Source organism: Eucalyptus grandis, chromosome 10 (assembly GCF_016545825.1).
Source record: "Eucalyptus grandis isolate ANBG69807.140 chromosome 10, ASM1654582v1, whole genome shotgun sequence".
In the NCBI taxonomy this organism is placed as follows: domain Eukaryota; kingdom Viridiplantae; phylum Streptophyta; class Magnoliopsida; order Myrtales; family Myrtaceae; genus Eucalyptus; species Eucalyptus grandis.
This window is the reverse complement of record NC_052621.1, coordinates 14,086,020-14,109,276: the sequence shown is the minus strand read 5'-3', so window position 1 is coordinate 14,109,276 and position 23,257 is coordinate 14,086,020. Positions and strand designations below refer to the sequence as shown.

General features: G+C 38.7%; 2 protein-coding genes and 1 non-coding gene across 10 annotated transcripts; 2 read left to right on the top strand and 1 right to left on the bottom strand.

Moving 5' to 3' along the window:
* The first annotated feature begins 3,092 nt into the window (after positions 1 to 3,092).
* On the top strand, positions 3,093 to 5,738 carry LOC104421947 (glutathione S-transferase TCHQD). Its single transcript, XM_039303709.1, is given in 5 exon segments — positions 3,093 to 3,226; positions 4,298 to 4,444; positions 4,446 to 4,507; positions 4,510 to 4,564; positions 4,859 to 5,738. Coding segments are annotated over 4 exon segments (837 nt in total). The 5' UTR covers positions 3,093 to 3,226; positions 4,298 to 4,367; the 3' UTR covers positions 5,502 to 5,738.
* Positions 5,739 to 7,022: 1,284 nt separating this feature from the next.
* On the top strand, positions 7,023 to 10,415 carry LOC104423594. Of its 7 annotated transcripts, XR_001981617.2 has the most exons (5): positions 7,217 to 7,511; positions 7,649 to 7,797; positions 8,331 to 8,426; positions 9,142 to 9,235; positions 9,996 to 10,415. It is a non-coding gene; the product is annotated as an uncharacterized LOC104423594 (transcript). The 7 variants fall into 7 exon arrangements; XR_005546870.1 differs by lacking the exons at positions 7,217 to 7,511; positions 7,649 to 7,797 and adding an exon at positions 7,023 to 7,143; XR_005546874.1 differs by lacking the exons at positions 7,217 to 7,511; positions 7,649 to 7,797 and adding an exon at positions 7,029 to 7,168.
* Positions 10,416 to 19,417: 9,002 nt separating this feature from the next.
* On the bottom strand, positions 19,418 to 23,226 carry LOC104423595 (7-deoxyloganetin glucosyltransferase). Of its 2 annotated transcripts, XM_039303142.1 has the most exons (4): positions 22,941 to 23,226; positions 22,198 to 22,444; positions 21,925 to 22,161; positions 19,418 to 20,688 (listed from the first exon to the last, which is right to left on the bottom strand). In XM_039303142.1, the coding sequence occupies exons 1-4, from the start codon at positions 23,013 to 23,015 to the stop codon at positions 19,706 to 19,708; spliced, it is 1,542 nt and encodes a 513-aa protein (XP_039159076.1). In that variant the 5' UTR covers positions 23,016 to 23,226; the 3' UTR covers positions 19,418 to 19,705. The 2 variants fall into 2 exon arrangements, with proteins under 2 accessions (XP_039159076.1, XP_018718882.1); XM_018863337.2 differs by lacking the exon at positions 22,941 to 23,226 and having other exon boundaries at positions 22,198 to 22,934.
* Positions 23,227 to 23,257: the final 31 nt, after the last annotated feature.

Here is a 23,257-nt window from a genome sequence, read left to right as displayed (position 1 = left end):
TATGAGAATGTATTCCAATCTTCGTGAATTCATCACCTTTGGGTATATGAACTATTAGGATCGGTCACTCCTCCACCACACTATCATGTATCCCTCCATGAACTAATACATAATCACTTCCTTTGGGAGTATGATTATGCATTAGACCATGAGACATCCCAATCAATATACGAGATCGAAATTTCTCAAACTCAACCAAGTGTGCCACTTTGGCGGTCACAACTCAATTGAATCCTTGAAACTCTCATCCTAGGGATATAATCTTTACATCTCACATCCATCATATGCATGTGATTTAACTTTAGTGATAGGGGCATCATATCACTCAAATCACATGCCATGCTAATTACATTGCCTTATTCATTAATAAAATACAATAAAGTTTAATTTTTATTAATGAATCACACTTTTATAATGTTTATGTGATAACATACCTGTATCCCGGCACTTGTATTTTCTAAATCACAGAAAAATACAAGAAAAATATGCAAAAAATACACTAAAAAGCACGTATTTAGGGCTTTGCATGTATTTTCACATCCATTAAATAATTAAAAATATAAAATAAATACACCATGACTTAGGAAATAATCATACGAGTCCAACGCCACCGGCCACGTGCAAATCGGAGCATCCACGCCCCCGCACGCCCCGCCTGAGTGCGCGGCGCGTGAAGCCCACGCGCGGGCTTCAAAATCCGGTCAAAACCAGTCCGACCGGTGGCGGTCCGACCGGTTCCCGGTCCGACCATCCGGTTCAGCCGCCCGGTCCGACCGGTTGACCGGTTCGGTCAACGACTGACCGGGTCGGGTCAGGTCAACGGGTCGGGTAATCGGTCGGGTCGGGTCGTCGGGTCGACCTCGGAATCGGGTCGGCGACGTCATGATGACGTCGGCGCGTGCGGAACCGAATCCGGGTCGGCGACGTCATCGTGACGTCGCGCTCGTGTGTGCCGCACGCGCGAGCAGCGCCCCGCGCGTGGGAGCGTGTGGGCGCGCGTGTTCGACGCCCGGCGGCGCGTGGCCGCGCGTGGGCGCGTGGAGGCGCGTGGGCCCTCCCCCGGCGACGCGCCTCCCACGGTTTTGCTCGCCTCGTCGAGCCCAGTCCGAATTTGTGATTTAATTTTAATTGTATTGAACTAAAAGTCTCGAAAATCACAAATTATGGCAAGATCCGTACTAATTAGTGCTAATCCGTACAAATTAGAGCAAAATCAATTATGTTCGTGTTCTAGGGTTATGGAGGCTCTGATACCACATGTTAGACGCAGATTGCGCAAACCCCAAGATCTCCATAACTAGAACAAAAACATGCATGATTAAGTAGAAAGAATTGACGCACCTGTTTTGGAATCCATCATTCTTGAAGCGGAAGCGGAAACACAATGTTCCACGCGCAAGTCATTCTCCTCTATTGCCCTCTGAATCACTGGCTCAATGAGGCGGCCCCTCCTCACGTGTAGCGTTAGGTAAACGCCCCTTATGTGAGAATATATGTGAGAATTAGGGTTAGAGAAGAAACTTGAGCACTATTTATAGAGTTTCCAGTAGGCCCTCATTACGGGCCAGCTCAACTCGGCCCACACTAAACCAAACCCCATATTAGACTAATTAAGAAACCTACTATCTCACCTTAGACCAAACCCCGTAAAACGATAAACGTTAAACGGTAAATTACAATATCAATTAATGTAGTCCACAATTAGAAAAACTCTTACATAATATACATATTGTTTCAAATTGGGCTACTTTGATTAGTTGTAACTAAATGAGATATATATATACTTACAACTAAATCATGAACAACTAAATCATAATACAATGTATATATATATACATATATATATATATATTATATATATAATTAGCACTTAGACACGACAAACATTATGAAAATGATGTTAAACAAAGCTTTCTATTCGGCACGACCAGACATTGTTTTTCGTTGACAAACATTAAAAACTTCAAAAAAGTTAAACGATTTTATGATTTGAAGATAAAATAAGGCGTGCATGGAAACGTTTCTAAGAAACGTTTCCGGACACTTCATTATGGAAAGTGTCTTAACAAAAAAAAAGAAACGCGTTTGGTTGCGTTTTTCTGTTCCTTTTTGTTTTTGTTTCTGGAACGAAATAGGAATAGAAAAAAGAAAAAAAAAAAGTTATTTCTTTTGAAAAGAAACACTTCTTCGACGGAACAAAAGAACAAAAACCAAAGAAACAAAAGAACAAAATCGGAACAAAGGCGACGAACTCTTCTCCTTCGTGCGTGCTCGTCGCTCCTCTCGTCGGCTGAAGCTTCGTTCTTCCTTTTCCGGCGTCTCTCCCATCTCTCCGGCGGCTCCCACTCGGCTGACTCTCCGGCGACTCCTCACTCCGGCGACTCCAGGTACGTTTCCGGTGCTCCTCCTTCTCCGGTAAGCGTTGCTCCCCCTTCGGCACTCCTCCTCCGGTCAGCGTTGCTCCCCCTTCGGCGCTCCTTCTCCGGTCAGCGTTGCTCTCCCCTTCGGCGCGACAGATCTGGGACGGCTCGCCCAGATCTGCCGCGCCGAAGGGGGAGCAACGCTCGCTCGAGAGCGAGCTCGAGCTGCAGCTCGATCTGCAGCTGCTCGAGCTCCCCCTTCGCTCGAGCAGCAGCTCCAGTGATGCGGCGGCGCAGCTCGGAGACGGACCGAGGCGGCGGCGCGAGATCGAGGGAGGGAAGTGGGAGCGGCGGGAGTGATGCGGCGGAAGGCGGAAACTTGGGCGCCGAAAAGCCGGCGCGGTCCGGTGTGGAAGAGGAGGAGGTGCTCCTAAGCGGCGACGGCGGCGATGCCGGCGTCGCGTTGAGGAGCGAAGAGGAATCGGAGAGTAAATTGAGGGCGAGGGGTGGGCGACAGGTGATGAGGCGATCGAGCATGGTGGCGAAGCAAGTGATCAGCATCGAATCTGCTCTTGGCTTGGGGTTCGTCTCTCAGCTCTGGGTGGATACCCTCTCGGTAAGTGATGGAATTCTTCATCTTGGTTCGTGTAGCAAAACCTCGCGTGCCTGCAGAAGATTGTCCATTGAAAAATTTAGGTGGGTTGTGCTGTAACAGGTGACTTTGAACGGTAACGAAGGCTTAAAAGTGTTGTCCTTATAACAACTCCTGGAGTTTACTAGTATTCGTCTTGGTTCTTGTAGTTTTCTGTTGTCTGTTGTGGGAAGCAAAAGTCGAAGTTATCTCTAGAAGTGTCGACGCTTTCTGGGTAAGGTTCCGTCCGACCACCCCATCTGTCTCGATCGCGCTCGACACTTGGCCGTCCTTCTTCGTTTGGTTCTCTCGTCGTTGCTGCGTGCTGTTTCCGTTTTAGTTTGATTCCCTGGTCAATTTGGTCGCTGCGCTGCGGGCTCTTGTTGTGAACTTGATCGTGCTTGTGCGCGTTGACTTCAGCGGGTCTTGAGTTGGGGTTGGAGTGTTGGAGTGGGGGGCGTGGCGGTTCTGGTTCTGCATGTCATCCGGTCAGTCGAACCTCTTTCGACCGTGTGGTCTAGACCGTTCTTGATCGCCTCGTGAAGTTCTTCGTTGGAATTCCTTGCTGTATTGATGGCCGAATTAGAAGTGGCGGGACCCGTTTTGCCCCTTTCTTGAACCGTCAATACTGTTCTAAGCACGACAGGAGTTGGTGTGAGTTCGTTGTGTGTATTTGTTAACTGAATCGGGAATACTTCCTTTATTCTAATCTTACTGTCTGCAAAATTTAAATGCTTTCCTGCTGGAAAATGAACCTTTTGGTTTTGGAGCTTTTACATAAGATGGCGTCTCAGTTCAGCGCTTTTTTTGGGTTTTTGTGGAACCGTACATCGTGTGAGGCCTAACCTGACTAAGTGACTATATTGGAGATTGGGTACTGAAAGGAGGATTGTTGAATGGGTTTCATTGTTGACGTTTGTCTGAACTGCTGTCTGGTTTGTTTCCTTGGGGAGGTAATTGCTGATGGCCACAGACTAAGATATGCTAGAGATTCTTCTTTTACTCAAAATGGGTATGTCAATAAATGTTCTTCAATGCTTGTGTATTAATTCGTTGGGGATGCCAAGAAGTTTTTTGAAGCCTCTAGTTTCTCTTTTGATTTTGACTATGTTTCATCACAGTATAGAGTGGACCTTTTAGATTAGCAAAACCTCAGTCTTATCTGAGAGGGGTGATGGTTGTCAAACTTGCAATCTCAAACGAGTGACGTGTGTTAATATTGGTAGAAAAGTTGTACTTTTGAATCATGCTAACTGCTAATTAAACCTCCTCTTTGGCTATGTAATTGTTTCAATTTGACTTGCAGCAGGCCTCTTGATTTTGTGTGAAGCTTGTGCTTCATAATTGAAGTCAATAAAAGGAAAGCAATTAGAATCATGCAACTGTATCATCACCCATATTCATTGGACAGCCAAAAGGTAAGGCTGGCTTTGGAAGAGAAGGGCATTGATTACATCCTTCCATATAACAGGCAAAAATTTGAGGCCTTCCTTCTTCAGAATGAACCCGACTGCAAAACTCCCGTTTTCCAGAATGGTTCGCATGTCATCTTTGATACTATTGAAATCATTCAGTAAGTCTCATCCTATTCTTACAGCATACTTGTTCTTCTTTTTGATATGGTTATGACGGATGTTTGTTTGATCTAATTTTCAACTGTTTTGGCATGTGATAATGAGAAATATCAGCTTCTCTAGCTAAGTATGCCAAATAAAAGTATTTCTGGATTTCTGAGTAACTGAATGTATCTGTTGACAGGATGGGGTATTGTGCTCTATTATGTACCATATTCTTTGCAGATTTATTCTGTCTGTCTGTCTTCATTCTCTTCTTTTGTGGAAGTTTATAATGCTTTAGAAATTTACAGGTATATAGAGAGAATTGCAGTTGTCTCTGTTAATAATGATAGCATCGCCTTCAGCAGTGATGAGGTCATTCAATGGATGCATAAAATACAGGAGTGGAATCCAAAGTTTTTCACATTATCCCACGTCCCTGAGAAGTATCGGCAAGCAGTGTCCAAGTTTTTTAGGAGAGTCTTGATTGCTCGGATGGCCGAGTCACCTGACCTGGCAAGTTCCTACCACCGCAAGCTAAAAGAGGCATATCACACCGAAGAGAAGCTGAGAGACCCAGAGGTTGTAAGGCGGAGCAAGGAACATCTAATCAGACTTCTCGATGAAATTGAGGACAGTTTGAGCAAGACTTATATTGCAGGGGAAGAGTTCAGCATGGCAGACAGGTTGAGCAAGACGGCTTACATTGCAGGGGAAGAGTTCAGCATGGCAGACGTAATGTTCATTCCGGTGCTAGCTCGTTTGGCACTCTTGAATTTGGAAGACGAGTATATAAACAGCAGTCCAAACATGGCCAAATACTGGAGTTTGGTTCAGCAAAGGCCTTCCTACAAAAAAGTGATAGGAAGATACTTTGGCGGCTGGAGGAAGTACAGGACCCTGGCTAAAACTTGGTGCTTCATTCGGCTGAGGAACACGCTGAAGAAGTATTAACTTCTTGACGCTGTAGGAATATCTCAAAACTGTAAAAGGAGGGTGGGGAAAGTTTTGGCTGTGAAAAGTCTTTAGGCAAAATTTACCTTTTGAATTGCTGTAAATAGGTTCTGTAGTGTTTCCTCTTTTAGTGTTGAAAGAGCAGGCAGTTGAATTTTTCATGTACTGGACTGCTTTCTGTTCTGTATTCCCTTTAAGGTTGAAATAATTATGTAGAAAACAAGCATGTTATGAAAATAAAAATTGTAAAGGTTCGATTATTTTGATTGCAAGCAGTGAACTTCATTGAGTTTGCAGTCTTAGAGCACAGTTCATCCGTATTCTACGAAATATGCTATATGATCATGCTAAAAATGTTTGTCTTCACTAACCATGAACAAAATAAAATTAATGAGCATTTCATAAGAATTAGAATTCAATATCAATTTTAAAATTTATTAAAAAAATTTTAAAAATAAAAATAAAAAATAAAACAGAAATTTTTTTGTCGTTTACCAAACGTGTTTCATTTTTTTTTTCTTCTAAAATAAATTTCAGCGATTCAAACATGTTTTTTTTTTTATTCCAAGAACAGTTTTTTTTACACTTACCAAACGCGTTCTTTTGTTCCGTAAACTGTTTGTTAATGTAAACACTTTTTTTTTATTGTTTCCTGCGAACAAAAAAAAAGAAGTGTTTCCATGCGCACCCTAAAATGAAACCAGACCACACCTTATAAGTGAAGTAAGTGTAATTATATTGTTGGGCATATAGAGAGGGATCTATAAATAAATTTATAAAAATTCTTTGGTGATGAGTGTCCTTATCACATAATAGCTAAGTAACGAATTATTGATCTTTCTCATGTAATGATGTAAGTGGGTTATTCACTCTTATTAGGTTAAATTCGATGATATAATTAATCTATATAATCTATACTATTATATAAAATAAAAAAGTACTTTCTATTTCTATGGGACATCCATAATTTTTTTTTCTTACCAAAATATACTCATGTTACTTATTTTACAAATATTACATTCATGGAAAAATGTGTAAATTTATATATTATGTTAACACTCACACTAACAAATTTTGAATTCTCTAATTTCTTTAAAAGCCTTCTATTTTTTATTTTATTTTTTTGAATCTCAAAGCAATTTTCTCTTTGTATATGTGTACAATTTCGATGTAAACATGCATTTTTGCACTGACCCAAAAAAAAAAAAAAAAAATCAGGCATTTTTGTCAATTTCCTTGATTCAAATATTTCTCAATAGGGTGATTTTACATAATTTTGAAATGTCTCTTTCTTCAATAAACACGATAAGTGTGCGTCTTCAATGCTATACTTTAAGAAACATAGACAACTCACGTTAATGAAAATTCATTTCACGAATAGTAATATTAAAAAAAATTTGAAAAACGAAAATAGTCATTGTAAAGGATTTTTTTTTTTTTTTTGGGATCCAAATTATTAAGTAATTGAATATATATATATATATATATATATATATATATATATATTACTATAATTAACAAGTGCTCTTTGAAGTTTCTCAAAAGCGTCGTGATCAGTCTTTGAATCGAATCTAGACCGAAGCCGATTATGCATCTTCCGTTTCTCAGTCTCGTCTGCTGGTGAAAAGGGCTGGTGAAGAAGGTACCCAATCCCGTCGTTGTTCCAGGTTAACCGTCTGTTCATCAGCCGTCCAGCTTTAGACCTTCGGTAAACTGTGGAGCAGGGGTCGTTTCTTGCTTGGACACACGATTCGCATATAAGTTAATCTATGTTTGCTCTGTTTTGGTTGGAAAAGCGATTCTTTGAACTCTTTCTTGCATAAATTTAGTCAGAAGATGTTGGGAACTGAACTGGGTGCCTTCCCGGTAGCTTATTGAAAGCTTTGAGGTTTTTTGTAGTTACGTGTCAGCAAAAATTCCTGGCCTTTCCTCCTTGATCCGTGCCATTGTAATTGTGTAGACGCCTTCTGTCTTATTTATGGGTTTGATCGGTACCAATCGGCAATTCGGGTATGTGGCGGCTTGAGGACGTTTACAGAAATTGAATGATGATTTCACGCTGGAAATAGCAAACTGAGGACTTTTTCCTTGTTTGGGCCCCTGGTCATTGGTTCGAATTTCTCCGGTGGATCCTTGGCCTTGAGAAGCCGCGGTTCGTCTGTGACGTAGGTTGGCCAGTGCCATGGCGCAGGATAATCCCGGGTCTACTCCCATTGGCACCGTGCTAGGGCGACAGTGACAAACTTGCTCAAAACGAGCAGTAGGCCCATTCTGTAATGGGTGTGGAGCTCCCATAGTAACGCCCAGGGAGTCGCCGATTTTGGTCGCCCTTTTCCACTGTTTTTAATGATAAAATAGAGGGTTTTGAGTGAGACAGTATCAAAGAGATTCATGAATGGAGAGACAATTTGTCAAGTCATTGTGTCAACCGTCATGTGTTTTTGATTCTTCTCGATCTTTTATCATATTTCTTTGCTTCTCTTGTAATTATTTCGTTTTGGTTTCCTAAATTGTAATATAGTTTTTGTTTCTGAGTTGGCAATTTCGATTCATTGTTTGCTGCCATTAGTATGGTGGAGAGTTTACTCACTTTAAATTCTCCTGATAAATGATACAATATTCTTTTAGATCTTTATCGTCTTATTAAGTTTCCCACAAAACTATGTGTTGCTGGAATCTTCATATACCATTTGAACTTAAATTTTTGAATGGCTTACTGAAGTCCTGAGTATGCTGTAGTCGGAAGCAAAATCCTTTTAATAACAGTGAGTGCTAATTCACAGTGACTTGTAGCTGTTCCTTTTTACTTACTTTTCATGAAAACTTCAGGACCCATGGAAGCCAACAGGGGACAACCAAATGGAATTCAATTGCTTCTTGCTGCAGAACAAGAGGCACAGCGCATTGTCAATGCTGCCAGAGAGGGTAATGTGTCTCTGAATTCGCTTTTTGGTTTCTTAGTTCCATAGCATTTCCATTTGTTTACTGGAATGAAGTTTGTCTACATACTATTATTACATTTTAGATCTGCCATCTATCACAGACTTATACCAATGCATTTACTTTTGTCTTGACTAGCATGATCTCGGTGCTATTTGTTCTCTCTGGAGAATTAGAACTCTAAGGATGTGTATGGTTGTTAAGATCTTGAGAGTGGACCTGTTAGGAGATGATAGGATAATACATATTATGATTAACCAGATACAAGACTAATTATAGACACATCTAATCCCTTTCTTTATATAGAGGAAGCCTATTTTAGGTAGGTAAACCATTGGGCCATAAAACGCTCCACTAACCTCTTGGACAAGGGGAAAAACAAACAACGCGAGCAAATCTCAAGTGGTGGCCCAAATATGGAGTTTTGTGACCTCGTGGTGTGAGGATTCGAACATATATTGTGCTCCTAATTCACACTCATCTACTAGTTGTTAAACCCAGACAGCACTTTTGGGCCCCACTATGATTGTCTGTGGAGTAGTAAACTAGTATTAGTATACTTTGAATTTTACTTATTATCATGCACTGGACTTTGGTTTAGCACCATAAACATGTGCGTCACTTCATAAGCTGTTACTTGCTCATAGTAATTGCTTGTTGCTTGATTGGTATAAATAGAGACTCAACTGGTTCTTTACAGGGCTTGGCTAAGGCAAGCCAAAGAAAAGGCAGAGAAGGAGATTGTTGCATTTTGTGTGCAAATGGATGCTGAGTTTCAGAGAAAGGTTGCAGAGGTAAGAACAGGACAGCATTCAAACTAGATGTAAGGAAAAATAGTTGCTTTGACTCCATCTAGTATCCTAATTTGGTATTTCCGCTTGTGAAGGAGAAATGCATGTAATTGGAAGTTCAAAATGACAAAACTTTGCATCTCTGTAATATTTGAAAAGCAAACTTCAATTGGGATTGGTTGCTTTCTATAAATTCAGCAAGTCTTCATACGATAAATTTATGACGGTAGTCATATTTTTCTATCTGATGACTATTCTGTGGCCACAAGGACTCTGGATGTACAATACTTATGTAAATATGCATCAATAAAAAATGGTCTTGCAAGAATATTTTTTTGATGAGAGCAATAGTTAGGTTGATTTTCCGGAATCTGTTCAATAAAACTTGTTAAGCACTCAGTGTTGTTGTCTTGTAGGGAACTTTAAGTTGCTTTAATGGGTCATGAAAATTTAGGATAAAGAAATGTCTGTTGGAACCTAATAATAGCGGCGAACTGCTTGTGTACTAATGCTTGCGCAGATCTCATGCCCTGCACTTGTTCAAAGTAGTATACATTCATCATAAAGTCTTAGTTTGACAAGCTCTGCAGCTTTGCCGAAGCACATTACAACCTTTGTGATACAGCATAAATTAAATTTCACAATTTTATCAGCTTTAGAGTTTAGGAGCTTGTATTGTCTTCTCTTTATAATTGCTTGCAGCAGGCTGGTCCGTACTGATTAATTAAGTCTGTCTCCATCTCCATGTATGCCGATCAAGCAGAGTAGTGGAGATTCTGGTGCTAATGTCAAGCGGCTTGAGCATGAAACGGAAACGAAGATTGCCCACCTGAAGACGGAGGCCACAAGAATATCTCAGGACGTCGTGCAGATGCTGTTGAAGCATGTGACCACTGTGAAGGACTAGGGGCGTCATGTAAGTGAAAGGCTCGAAAAATTGCTCGAGGGCGTCTTTTCCGAGTTCGCATATTTCGATCGGTGCTTTCTTGCTGGATATCACAATTTCTTTCTTCTTGTTTTCTCCTTATGGGTGTAATTAACCCTATGCGCTGCTGTGAATTTAGCTGTTTATTGATTCGATTGGTGAAATCATGTCCTGTCTAAGAAGTCATTACACTTTCCTTGTTGTCTGTCCAAAAAAAAGTTCCATATGCTCATGTGGAGATGTCAGTTTTGAAGCTTCTGTTGCATGTCCTTTCTCTGATCTACATAAGCTTGGTCCTGTTTGGTGCAACTTCACTAAAAGCCTAAGAAAGATGTCTTTGGGGCCAATCTCCATCCGATACTACAGATGATCACTGCTTATACTCGCATATGAACAAAATCAGAGCATTGAATTAATTATCAAGGTCTTTTTTTTTGGTCGAATAATGATCAAAGTCTTCACTAGAGCCATTTTCGTCAGTATAGACTAATTCTAGACCAAATTATTGAAGGGGCCAAGCCTGGTTAGTGTTATAGGCTCGTTGGTAAGGTGGGACAGGATCTAACCCAGCATGAGTCTAGTAAACCTTGCCCAACCCCGTAATTGCACGAGGGACTTAGGACAATTTTTTCCTAAGCAAGTTCGAGTTTGGGCGAGTATAGTCGAGTTGAGTCGAAATCTGGGGGAACATGGACTTAGTTTCGGCTCTTGTGCGAAGAAACATTAGTGCCATCGATGAACCTCCTATCAAGGCTGGATTTCTATGCGACTTGCATGAGAGGGAGAGTTCTACGAAGCCTATCAAGAAGCACAGCACAATTCGTCTTTCCAAATCGATGTTAATAGGATGCCGGCCAAGAATAATACTAAGTAATCGTGAAAGAAATGATATTGCAGAAATTCCGTGATAAAACAAAACTGTCATCTCTACTATTTATTTTAACTATTCTTCATACAAATTTGAAAAAACTTCATTTCTTGTGAGCAGGTAATTGCCATTATGACATAATCAAAACATCCATATCTCTTGCATATCGTTAACAGTTCAGTTAAGCAATTCGGACTTGAAACTTTCGTCCCTTTTGCATGATCGCGAAGCCATCTCGCCTCCACGACGTCTAGATGATGATTATCATTATGTTGTAAACAACATATTTTTCATTCGAACTTTTTAAGGAGTTATCAAGATAATTCTTAATCGTTGTCCTTGTGTATGACTTAGAAATGGTCATAGGGACATTGCAAATGTCATTAGAAATTCGAAGTACCTTCTTTTCCACGATAATCTGAATGATAGTCAAATCCTAATCTCCTATAATATGGTCACATTACCTAGTTATCATAATCACCACTTAGAAAAAAAGAAAAAATCTGCGAAGATCAGGACTGATCCATCAATCGCCACTGTTGAAGGGGACGATGCACTGACCCTAAAATGTAAATGATGGATCTTGGAGACTTGCATCGGTACGATTAGTGACCTTAGTCCTTGCTATATCATGCAGCCCTTTCCTTAAAATCTTTAAATTCCTAAGTCAACCGAATCATAATCTTGGGGGCTTCAAATTCCCATTTTGCTGACTTAACAAAATTATAGCAGTCTTACCTTGGCCAATTTCTACATGATGGTAGGCTTATAATCTTGATGTCTTGATTTTGTTACAAGACTTAATGCAACTTGGGGAGTAGTTGGGGATCAAATGGATTAATCAAGAAAGGTGGGGATAAAAATGGAAAGAGGAGATAATGCGAGGAGTTTTATTTGAGATCACTTTATTTAAAAATGATATTCGCAACAAGATCAAAAGCCATATTATGTTTTTTTTTTTTTTTTGGTCAGTCATACTCTATTCCTACTCTATACTCACTCTTAGACTTTTATCCTGCCTCTTGCAGGGCGTGAGAGTCGAAACCCACTCCTGAAACTTACGCGTCCCCAACCCCATCTCCCCTGAGAATGTGGGGATTTGAACCCCTCACCTCCCCATTCCATGTTGGAAGGGTGGCTACTGGGGCGAATCCTAGTGGTTTAAAAGCCATATTATGTTGGGTAGTGCTATTTCCACCCCTATATGACTAAATCCACCTAGTTTTAACCAAAAAGGCAAAATTGCCCTCTATCATTCAATCGCAATTTAAATTTGTGGTCCCAAATTTATTTACTTTCCTTTTTAAGTATTTCTGTATCCATGTAAATTTTACTAAACCTAAACATTCCACAAAATAAGAACCTTGTTTTGAAGATGCTAGTGAAATGTCATTATTTTGGATTAACAAAAATCAATATCGTCTATGAGCTATTTATGAAAAAATATCAAGATACCTCATTGTGCACAGATATTTCAGTAGTCTTACATGCTCTCTATAAAAGTATTTGGCCAATATAATAAGGAAAAAAGATAAATTCCTTGATTTTTTTTTTTTTGGTCGGTAAATTCTTTGATATAGTAAATAAAGAGACTTGATAAATATATTAGACTAATAAAATTAATAAAAAGTTCACAAAGAAAGGGAGACTTTTAAGATAGAAGGGTGGAAAAATAGACAAGTTATTATAAGATCAATGATGAAGGAGAGCTTTTTTAGTTTCATACTATATTAAAAACTGTCTTTACTAGTAGCGAGATAATTTTACATGAAGTATATAAAATGTTATAGGAATATCTAATAATACACTTTTTTTTAATATGCTAAAAAATAAAATATGTGAAATGTTTAATTATGGTAATATCCTAAATAAAAAAAAGAAAGGGGCCATCATTATAAATTGCAATTGAAAGATTGATGATAATGTTGTCTTTTTAGTATAAATGAGGGTGGAAATAAAACTGTCCTTTTTGTTTCTCCTTTCTTTTAATTTTTTTTTTTTTTTACTTCTTAACTTTATTTTTCTGTTCCGACCGAGAAAGAAACTTTGTATTTGCTATATATATATTTCCTCTTTTTACAAGTCTTATACATTGTGATATCCGGTATTTCACCCAACAAAAAAATAGGATATAACAAATCCTCCTGCATTTATTATTTTATTATATTCTATCCAATTCTAATCTTTGTGACGATGGCTAAACATGACCTAAATATTTTGGTTCTAATCCATTTTTATTTGAACATTTTGATTCAGACTGATGATGCAACAAGAGAAGATGACGACTTGTCGTGATTTATATATGATATAAGACATCCCACTACCTATTAAAGTTATATACGAAAGTTGAATGAAAAGGATATCACAAAAATATCAGATTGCTGAAAGATAACTACAGAAGTAGGAGCTGCAATTATAAGTTCTTCTTTTCCTTTGATATAACCCCTCGCTTTTTCAGTGGAATAGCTTAATGCCTCGTGAGTGGAAAGATGATGAAATCTTTGTCAAATATGATTATGCTTAAGAATCAAATAGCAATGAACATTAGGCGAGTGTCATCAGAAAATGCAATTAATTCCTTACAATTAGTACAACCCAAACCTTTAAAAGTAACTTAGGGTTTTGTAACATTAATTGAAAAATATTTTAGGACTCTATTATACGTATGCGTGTAAAACTTAAAGCTTTTGATAAAGTTTTCTCCCCTCAAAAGATTACGTCATTGTACTATGGTGATTAATCTCTTTCCAACAACACAAGATACAGTTTACCACTTCGATTGGCTCACATTAATCATTGTTCTAGTCATTGAAATGATCGAGAGAATGGTGGAAAATTACCAAGTCATTAGCATAATGTAGTGGCGCAAGTCACTCACTTTTTGTAGAGCAACCAAACGATGAGAAAAGACCATAGCAAAGAAAGGCCACATCACTAGTGAAGTGACTAATGAGTCAATTGCAACCAGAAAAGAGAGGATAATGGTCATCCTAAAGGATATTTCAATCAAATAGAAGAGGCCAGATGAGGGGATGAGCGCCATAGATCTTTCATTTAATTCCTAACCAAAGTTCTCTTAGATATCCTTAAATCAATTCAGTCGCCCCATAAGTTTAGTTGAGAGGACGAGAGTGTTTGGGCTTGAGCCTCTAAAGGTCCAAAAGGCAAAAGCTTTTGTTTTCTACTTTTTTTTTTAATCATTTTCGAATTTCAAGGAGCATTCAAATTTTCGGCTGAATTAATCTCATGAATGCATGCAAATTGCCCTATCCATGCGCATAAATAAGACTATGCATAGAGTTTCAGGGATGACCTTCAAATTGCTTTGAATAGGAGACGATAAATATCGGATCTGTCGCATCTAAAACAATTGCTTAACCACTCAATTAAGCTCTCGACATTTTAAAGAGAAATGACTTTTACTCTTTTGCACATTTGGCTATGCAATTTATTTTCTGTGATGGGGTTTATTGTTATACAATCAGTTGCATAGAAACAATTTCTGAACCACTCAATCAATCCCTCAACGTTCAAAAGGAAAAAGACTTCCAGTCTTTGGCACATTTGGCTGTACAATCTTTTTTCTATTATGGGGTTTGTTGTTATATATTTAGTTGCATAAAATAATTGTTTAACCACTCAATCAATCCCTCAATGTTGAAAAGAAAAAGGACTTTTAGTCTTTTGCACATTCGGCTGTACAATCCTTTTTTCTTTGATGAAGTTTGTTGTTATACGTTCAGCTACATAATTTGGAAGAATGCGAGTCATGCCTTTTGTCTCGTTATCCTTGTATTGCATCTAAATGTACCTCATGATTTCCTGAAGACAGGTTCTGCAATTTGAAGGGGGCAACTTCCTGGATGCTGCATGGGGAAGCAACGCATGAGTTTTTCCTCCTCTTTTATCGGTTAGCCACTGGCATTTTTGGGGCTTTCGAGATCTCATGGCTACCCTAGAATAAGGTGACTAATGCGAATGAAAATCCTATTAATTGCGTTCATGATCGAGGGTACCTTTGGAGCTATTGCAGCATTGATACTTAGCCAAAGGCGGCGATGTACCATGATGGTAATTTCAAACAAGCATTCGGGCTAACTCCGTTTTGGAAAAAGGAGGTTCGGGTGTGGTAGAAACATCGCACCATTAACACTGGAAGTTTAAGCTGCAATAGCACTGGTGGAGGACACAATGGAAACCTACTTTGGAACAGCTATAACTTTTATAGCTCGTTTCTTTTATTAAGAATATGCAATATCCCAAGTTTGGAGATTGATAATTTTTCTTACAAAACCCGATAATTGTCCCATCTATGTGCATTTGATAATGTTTGACTTACAGAGTGACGGGCATGACTCTCGAAATAGTAATATGAGTAAGTGACATTGTGATTTGAAAACAATACTTATGTTATTCAAATCAAGCATTTAATCACTCAGTGAATCCCTTGAAGCTTAATTACTATACATTTGACATGTTTTTAAGCTTGCCAAATGCCTTTTAAAAGTTATCCTTTCCCAAATGGGGGGTTAGGTTTATTAGAAAAACACCATGGAGTAATCCGGTTTCTTTTTATTATATCGATGAAGAGTGTTCAGGGCTTTTTGAGCACCCAACTTATCTCCAAGAACATGCACTGCCTTATGTAGGAGTCCTGTCATCATAGTGGATATGGTAGTCCTCTCATCCTACACGTGCCGGATAATTACCGAGCATCCACATGTTTCCACTCATGAAGGTGGCTCCAAGAACATGCACTGCCTTATGTAGGAGTCCTGTCATCACAGAGTAATGCAACCCCCACCATAATCTAGTGATTTTGTGAAAAGAATGAGGTTACGTATTTTCTTTGTAGACCTAATAGATTAGTGACTATGATAACGTTGGTCTTGTTTCTTACTAGAAAAAAAATGTTGAAAGCATACATAAGGCCCTCTTTAAGCAACCCACCGAGTATTGTGACCTCACTATTGAGCTTAACAATTTATAGAAGCCAAAGTCCCTTTACGAAAAGAAGTCTATTTCTTACGTAGAAACACTCCCAAAAACCTAACCTCTTGTTATCTGTTTGAAAGCAAGACAAAGATGCCCACGTTACCCAATTGAGTGATAATTTGGCTAGTCCTGAAGCAGAATGATTAATATAGAAGTTGGAATATTTTCCAAGAAACTATATCTCTAAAAGTCCAAAGACATACATTCGGAAAGCAACATCATGTTGGGAGGGGGGGATGGATCTTGACGGGGACTACTAGAAAGCTTGGGGACATGGGGATGACCTTGGGGTGTGTGGCACATGTTCATGATTCTTCCCATAAATATGACAAATTAGGACCTAGAGAAAATAAATGTATCTTTATAAGATATTTTGAAAATTTTGAAGGGTACGTGTTTATAGGTGAATAAGTTGATGGGAGTGTGATTGAAATGGAGCCATGGGATATCGCATTCTTGAAGAATGATTTTCCTAGTAGAGGTGAGATTAATAAGAACTTTCAATTATGTGACATGGAAGATCATGACAATACATCCACTAATGTTGTCAAGGAAAATGAAAATTTATCTCAATATATAAGACCTAGTGAGATTGTTGCATCGTTTGGTGAATTGAATTTGGAAGAAGTTCAGTTAGATAAAAATATTCGTAAAAGTATTTCCCTTTGTTGTTTTGAAATTGAAGGATAAACATTTATAATTGCTTTGCAATATAATACTGAGCCTAAGACTGTCCAAGAGGCTTTCTCATCCCTTGTTAAGAAAGAATGGAGAAAATTTTTGGAAGATGAAATAGAATTTATGAGGGCAAATTACGTATGTGACTTGGTTGATCTGCTACCCAATCGTAGTGTTATTGGAAATAAATGGATTTTCAAGATTCAACAAAGAATGGATGGATTCATTAAAAAGTATAAGGCTCGCTTTGTGGCGAATGGCTATACTTAACAAAAATGGTATAAATTATGAGAAAACATTTTCACCAGTTGTAATGTTTGCCTTTATGTGCCTTATCTTAGCCATTGTCGTATATTTGGATCTAGAATTATACCTAATGGATGTAAAGATGACATTTTTCAATGGAGAACTAGATGAGAAAATTTATATGAAGCAATTAATAGGTTTTATTGCTAAAGGTCAAGAGTATAAAGTTTGCAAGTTTTATCACTTCATTTATAGTCTTAAGTAATAATCTAGACAGTGGCATTTTTGTTTTCATTGAGCCCTAACGTCTTTTGGGTTCATGGTGATCAAAGATCATGGTGTGTATATCAAACGATTCAAGGATAAATTTGTGATTTTATTATTATATGTGGACGATATTCTGTTGACTAGGAATGAAAAGAGTTTAGTTATCACCATAAAAAAATGATTGCCCTCTAATTTTCAAATGGGATAAACTACTTATATATTGAGGATAAGATTGAAAGATATCAATTAGGGAAACTACTTACTTTGTCACAAGAGCCTTGTAAAATGAAGATTCATTGAGCCCTAATGTCTTTTGGGTTCATGGTGATCAAAGATCATGGTGTGTATATCAAACGATTCAAGGATAAATTTGTGATTTTATTATTATATGTGGACGATATTCTGTTGACTAGGAATGAAAAGAGTTTAGTTATCACCATAAAAAAATGATTGCCCTCTAATTTTCAAATGGGATAAACTACTTATATATTGAGGATAAGATTGAAAGATATTAATTAGGGAAACTACTTACTCTGTCACAAGAGCCTTGTAAAATGAAGATTCTTGAGTAATTCGATATATAGCATTGTGATCCCATTAATACTCTTGTCATGAAAGGCGAATGCCTAACTTCTAAGATGTGTCTTAGGAATAAAAATAAAATAAAATAAAATAAAGAAATGGAAAATGTTCCTTAGGTTAGTGCGGTTAGAAGTTTGATGTATGCCATGATGTATATTTGACCCAACATATATCATGCCATGGGATTGGTGAGTCAATACTAGCCAAATCCTAGTCAAGCATACTGGAAAACAATGAAGAGGATCTTAAGATAATTGAAAGGCACCACGGACTATTGATTTTGTTATTGAGAGAACGATTTACACTTACTAGACTACTTGGATATTGATTAGGAATGAAGAAGATTTTAATGTTGATGAATGTTGAATGCTTTATATTCTTGATAGAGCACCATCAAGCCCATCATGTCCAAGTGGGATATATTATATTTCGTTGGTTTGTCTATGATGGGGTGCAATTAACATGCACTAGTTCGTCTTAATATGATATGATGGAGAGACACTAATTTAAGAGGTATGAATGGTTATCTATTAAGGGGAAGTTATTTTTTGGAGATGACCGCCTTCATGAAAAATACAAAGAACGTTCTAAAAGAGAATAGTTCTCTCTTCTCCTCCTCTCTCCTCAAAGAATATTATACAAAAGGCTTTCATTATTACTTTGCAAAGATAATTGGCATTAGTGCTATGGAATGTGAATGCCTTCCTTGTTGTTGTATTCAAATCATCATGAAGTCGTATAATCTATCGTTTACTCATGATTCAACGTATATTCTTGGATAATTCACTTGTTGCGCATCAAAGAGGTTAGTCGATTCTTCCATTGATTTTTTTTCCCTACATAAGCCATATCTACTTTAGGTGAATCAATAGTCTTGTGAATGGTATACGAATATGCCAATTCACTAGTGAATCTACAGTTTGTTACGTATATGTTGGTTCGTATCAGCCAATTCAAGCGATTTGAACTCGTCCAATGATGTAAGTTTTATCTTTTTTATAAGGCGTGCTATATTTTGATGGTTATAGAACAATTGAAAGTAAATTTTCACACTTTACAAAGTATAATTAAAAGAAAGGGCAGATAAATATTTGTGACTTATATCTTAGTCTAATCATAATGTTCATAAGACAATAGGAAATTATATCTTTTTATTCATAGGAATCGTCATAGGTGCTCGAAATTAAGATTACTTTATCATGGATCACTGGTCTTACTCAAGTATCATATTATGAAGTATTGTTTATGCAACTTATAAATGCTAATGGCACAAATAAACTAATTTGGATGCTTCATTGAAACTTACAATTCAATTTGAATTCTCGATTTGCAATTCAGAAATTTAAGATCTCGACTATATATATATATTGAAGGATATGTGATGCAGAACATGAATATTTAAGAGAGATATGCTATCTCACAGTTGCCTGTAATCTCCAAACATCATGAACTGAACCACAGAACTTTCAAAGTTCCAAGATTTTTTCAATGCACAAGATCCATAGAGTGGCAGGTGGAGAGCATACGTGCAACTAGATCATCTTATCAAACTAACAATAGGATTCTAATAATATCCTCTTGAGGTGAAGAACAAGAGAAAAGTTTAGAAATACATGAGAGAAAATTTTCATAAGCACACACTTTACTTAAGAGGACTTTGCCCTAGACGTTACATCTTCCTTGCCTTTTATAGGCCTCAAGACGTCACACAAGACAAAGAACATCCTCATGGGTTTTAAAAATGACAATCACAGGCTCCGGGAATTCCAACCGACATTATTCTAAATGATATAAACAATTATTATGAACAGTGATTTGCCTAACTTTTTGCTACAAAGGAAATTACTATAGTACATCCTTAACTTGAGGCTTGAGTCCAATCCGAATTCTCCACGTACTATAGTATTCATAATTAATTTTGGAGAGAAGTAAGGTAATTCACCAGCTTCTTAAAATCCGAAGTGGAAGAGCCAAGGGCAGCCTCATGTACGATCCTCTTCCACTCTACGGCCCTCTTCTTCAACTTCTTCCCCGTCTCATTATCATCTCCATCGTCAGTCATGAGCTTTCTAACGAAGCTCTCCACATCATCTCTCTTCACACCATTTCCAATCTCCAGACCGATCTCCCACTCACTGCATACGTATCTGCAATTGCCCTTCTGGTCCCCAAAGCATGGCCAACACAGCATGGGAACTCCGGCTGACATGCTCTCCATTATCGAGCTCCACCCGCAGTGAGTCAAGAACCCTCCGATTGAAGGGTGGTTGAGCACTTCCTCTTGTGGGCACCATCCAGAGATGAAGCCTCTCCCCTTGGTTTCTTCAAGAAACTCACGAGGAAGAACAGGATTAGCACTAGTATTGTCTCCTTGGTTCACAAGGTCCGGCCTAATTATCCACAAAAAGGGTTGCTTACTATTGGCAAGTCCCATTGCGAACTCCACCAGCTGTTCTCGGAGCAAGAATGCTACGCTTCCGAAACTCACGTACAATACTGATTTAGATTCTTTGGAATTGAGCCACTCAAGGCACTCTGCGTTGTCCTTCCACAAGTGGCCCTTGATTTGCTTCAGCCCATGACTCCGATCATCAACATCTACTACTTTATTGAGGAGATGGAGTGGGCCGATAGAGTAGATGGGAGTGGAAATGGACGAGAGCTCTTTGAGAGCATCTCGCTCCAGGGCTTCGCAGGTATTGACGATCATGGGATGAGTGGGATTGCGATCGACAATATTCTGAACCACTTCCAGGCAAGCGTTGAGCACGAAATCATCGTCGCCATCCTTGGTGCCGAAGGAGTTTGGGAGATCGCGCACCCTCATGCACTTCATGCCCGGAATCCAGTCAATGACCGTATCCATGAAAGTATTTGCTTCAGAAGAGCTAGCATCTGCATGCGTAAAGAAAGTATTTGCTTCAGAAGAGCTAGCATCTGCATGCATAAATGATATATATATTTTTTATGAGGTACCCAATGTTAAATATAAAGGAACAAGAGTTGAAGAAGAACGGCACGTGTTGAAAAACAAGAAACAAAAGAAAGGAGGACTTGGCGATACAGCAAACTACAAAGAGATGATGATCAACGGTGAAGAACTCATGATGAAGACCAGCTTGGATCGACATCAATGAAGGAGATTCCTGAAATGGAGAATGACATGGATCGCCAAGATATATAAAACTAACAAGTGTGCTATGTGGTGTAATCTGTCAGTTGTATTCTGTTTTCCTTATGAACAATATTCAGTTTGATCTGTTAATAGGAAAAAGTACTTCTTCTTCTATAATAAGAAGTGAAGGTAGAGAGAGAAGATATAGAGAAAGAGAGAGAGATATCCTCCATGAATGCTCTGCATCACAGTATCAAATGAAAGCTTCGAAGGAATGATCAAGGGCTGAAGGTTTCAATTCAAAAGATACAAGTAAGATAGAGCAGAGGAGGTAGAACAGAGGATCTATATTCATTGTTGTTTCAAATACTTTGTACTACAATGATACTTTGATACAATGAAATACGAAGTACTTCCAGAACCGATTACTCTATCCTAGATTCTATTCTTCATCTCCATCTACATTTGTTCATCTTCATATTTCCATCTGGTTCTCCATCTTCACACCCAAAGCTTTACATATCGCTGCCTTCACATAAATCTTTCATATTTTAATGAAAAACATAGAATCAAGAAAATCATGAACAAGTCCTCTTTTTTTTTGGTTCGAACATGAGCAAGTTCAGACTATACCTGGTCGGAAAGCAAGAACCGGACTACGAACTGGTAATTAGTCTGTAGAAAATCATAAAAATGCTCCCAACAATACCTTTGGGCATGCCTGACATTATGTTTTAAGATTTCATGATTTTTTTTTTTTTTTTTGTAAGTATTGTAATTGTAGAATATATATGACCAGTCATACAGCTATACTTAAATGGGCTCTCAGTACGTCCAACGTTATTACAACAAGTACAGTATCTCAAGTGACGACATAGGTGTATAGACTGGTGTATTTAAGCAGGCGAAACTTATATACTTGAACACCCGACAAGGTTTTGTTGCAGTACACCACGAATCCATTTCACATATGGAGAGTGAATTTGTACAACTTGAAATACGAGAGCGTCGCTGACGTTTAGGGGGTGAAAGAGGACGCAGCTTGTCCATGATGGCGCGATAATGTTTGGGGGCCAAGAAGGAAGAAGCAGAGTTGGTCCAAACGAAGAGTAGAGGGATGTTAAACTGCTGAGCCGCAGGAGTGGCGGTGAACGACATGAAAATGTCAGAGAGGATGCAAGAAACGCCTCTGGACTCATCTGATGATGTTTCGAGGAGAGTGGCGACGAGGTGAGAGAAGGGAAGAGCCATGAAGCTCCGAGTGGCTTAGCAGAGCTCGGCCACGTCCTGGGTCGCATCTAGATCGGAGAGAGGTGGGAGGCCATCTGGGATGGTAACAAATTGGAAATCATCAAGACTTGTGGAGAAGAAAGAAGGGTCAGACCTGAGTAAGCGGGCACGGTTGAACTCGGTGTTGACGAAGGTGATGCGAAAGCCTGCACGTTGGTGGAGGAGCTTGGCTAGATTCAGCATCACGCATATGTGGCTTTGAAGTGGGCATGGGAGACACGCCGCGTGCCCTCCCTCCTTCTTCACCTTCTCCTGCTCCTCCTCCTTCTCCTGACTACTCATTCTTCCACCACCATCGCTCTCTCCATTGACATCGTCCATCTCTCTCTTTTTTCTGTGTCTCGGGGTAAATCACACAGCTTCTGATATTGAGATGATGCATCAAGTAAATAAAATCACGAGTTCGTCCGCACCTAGCAGTCAATACCTTAGACGAGTTCCTGAAGAGTATGGGCTCCAACACGACTTTCAGGTGAAAAAATAGTAGCAAAACGCTATGCGGTTGATCATCTGGCGGGTTTCATAATAATTAACTATATACATGTACACTCCTCTTTCTTAAACTCATTATTCATGGGGATCGATAGCCATGAATTGCACATTGTGAACACAGCCTAGTGTGTTGTAAAATTAATATGAAAATTGACGATCTTGCAATTTTAATCGACGCGAAATCATTCGAGAAATAAACGAGAAACGATAATAAAAAAAACACCAGAGAGTGCCCTCTCTCCTTCTTCACCTTCTCCTGCTCCTCCTCCTTCTCCTGACTACTCATTCTTCCACCACCATCGCTCTCTCCATTGACATCGTCCATCTCTCTCTTTTTTCTGTGTCTCGGGGTAAATCACAAAGCTTCTGATATTGAGATGATGCATCAAGTATATAAAATCACGAGTTCGTCCACACCTAGCAGTCGATACCTTAGACGAGTCCCCGAAGAGTATGGCTCCAACACGACTTTCAGGTGAAAAAAATAGTAGCAAAACTCTAAGCGGTTGCTCATCTGGTGGGTTTCATAATAATTAACAATATTCATGTACGCTCATCTTTCTTAAA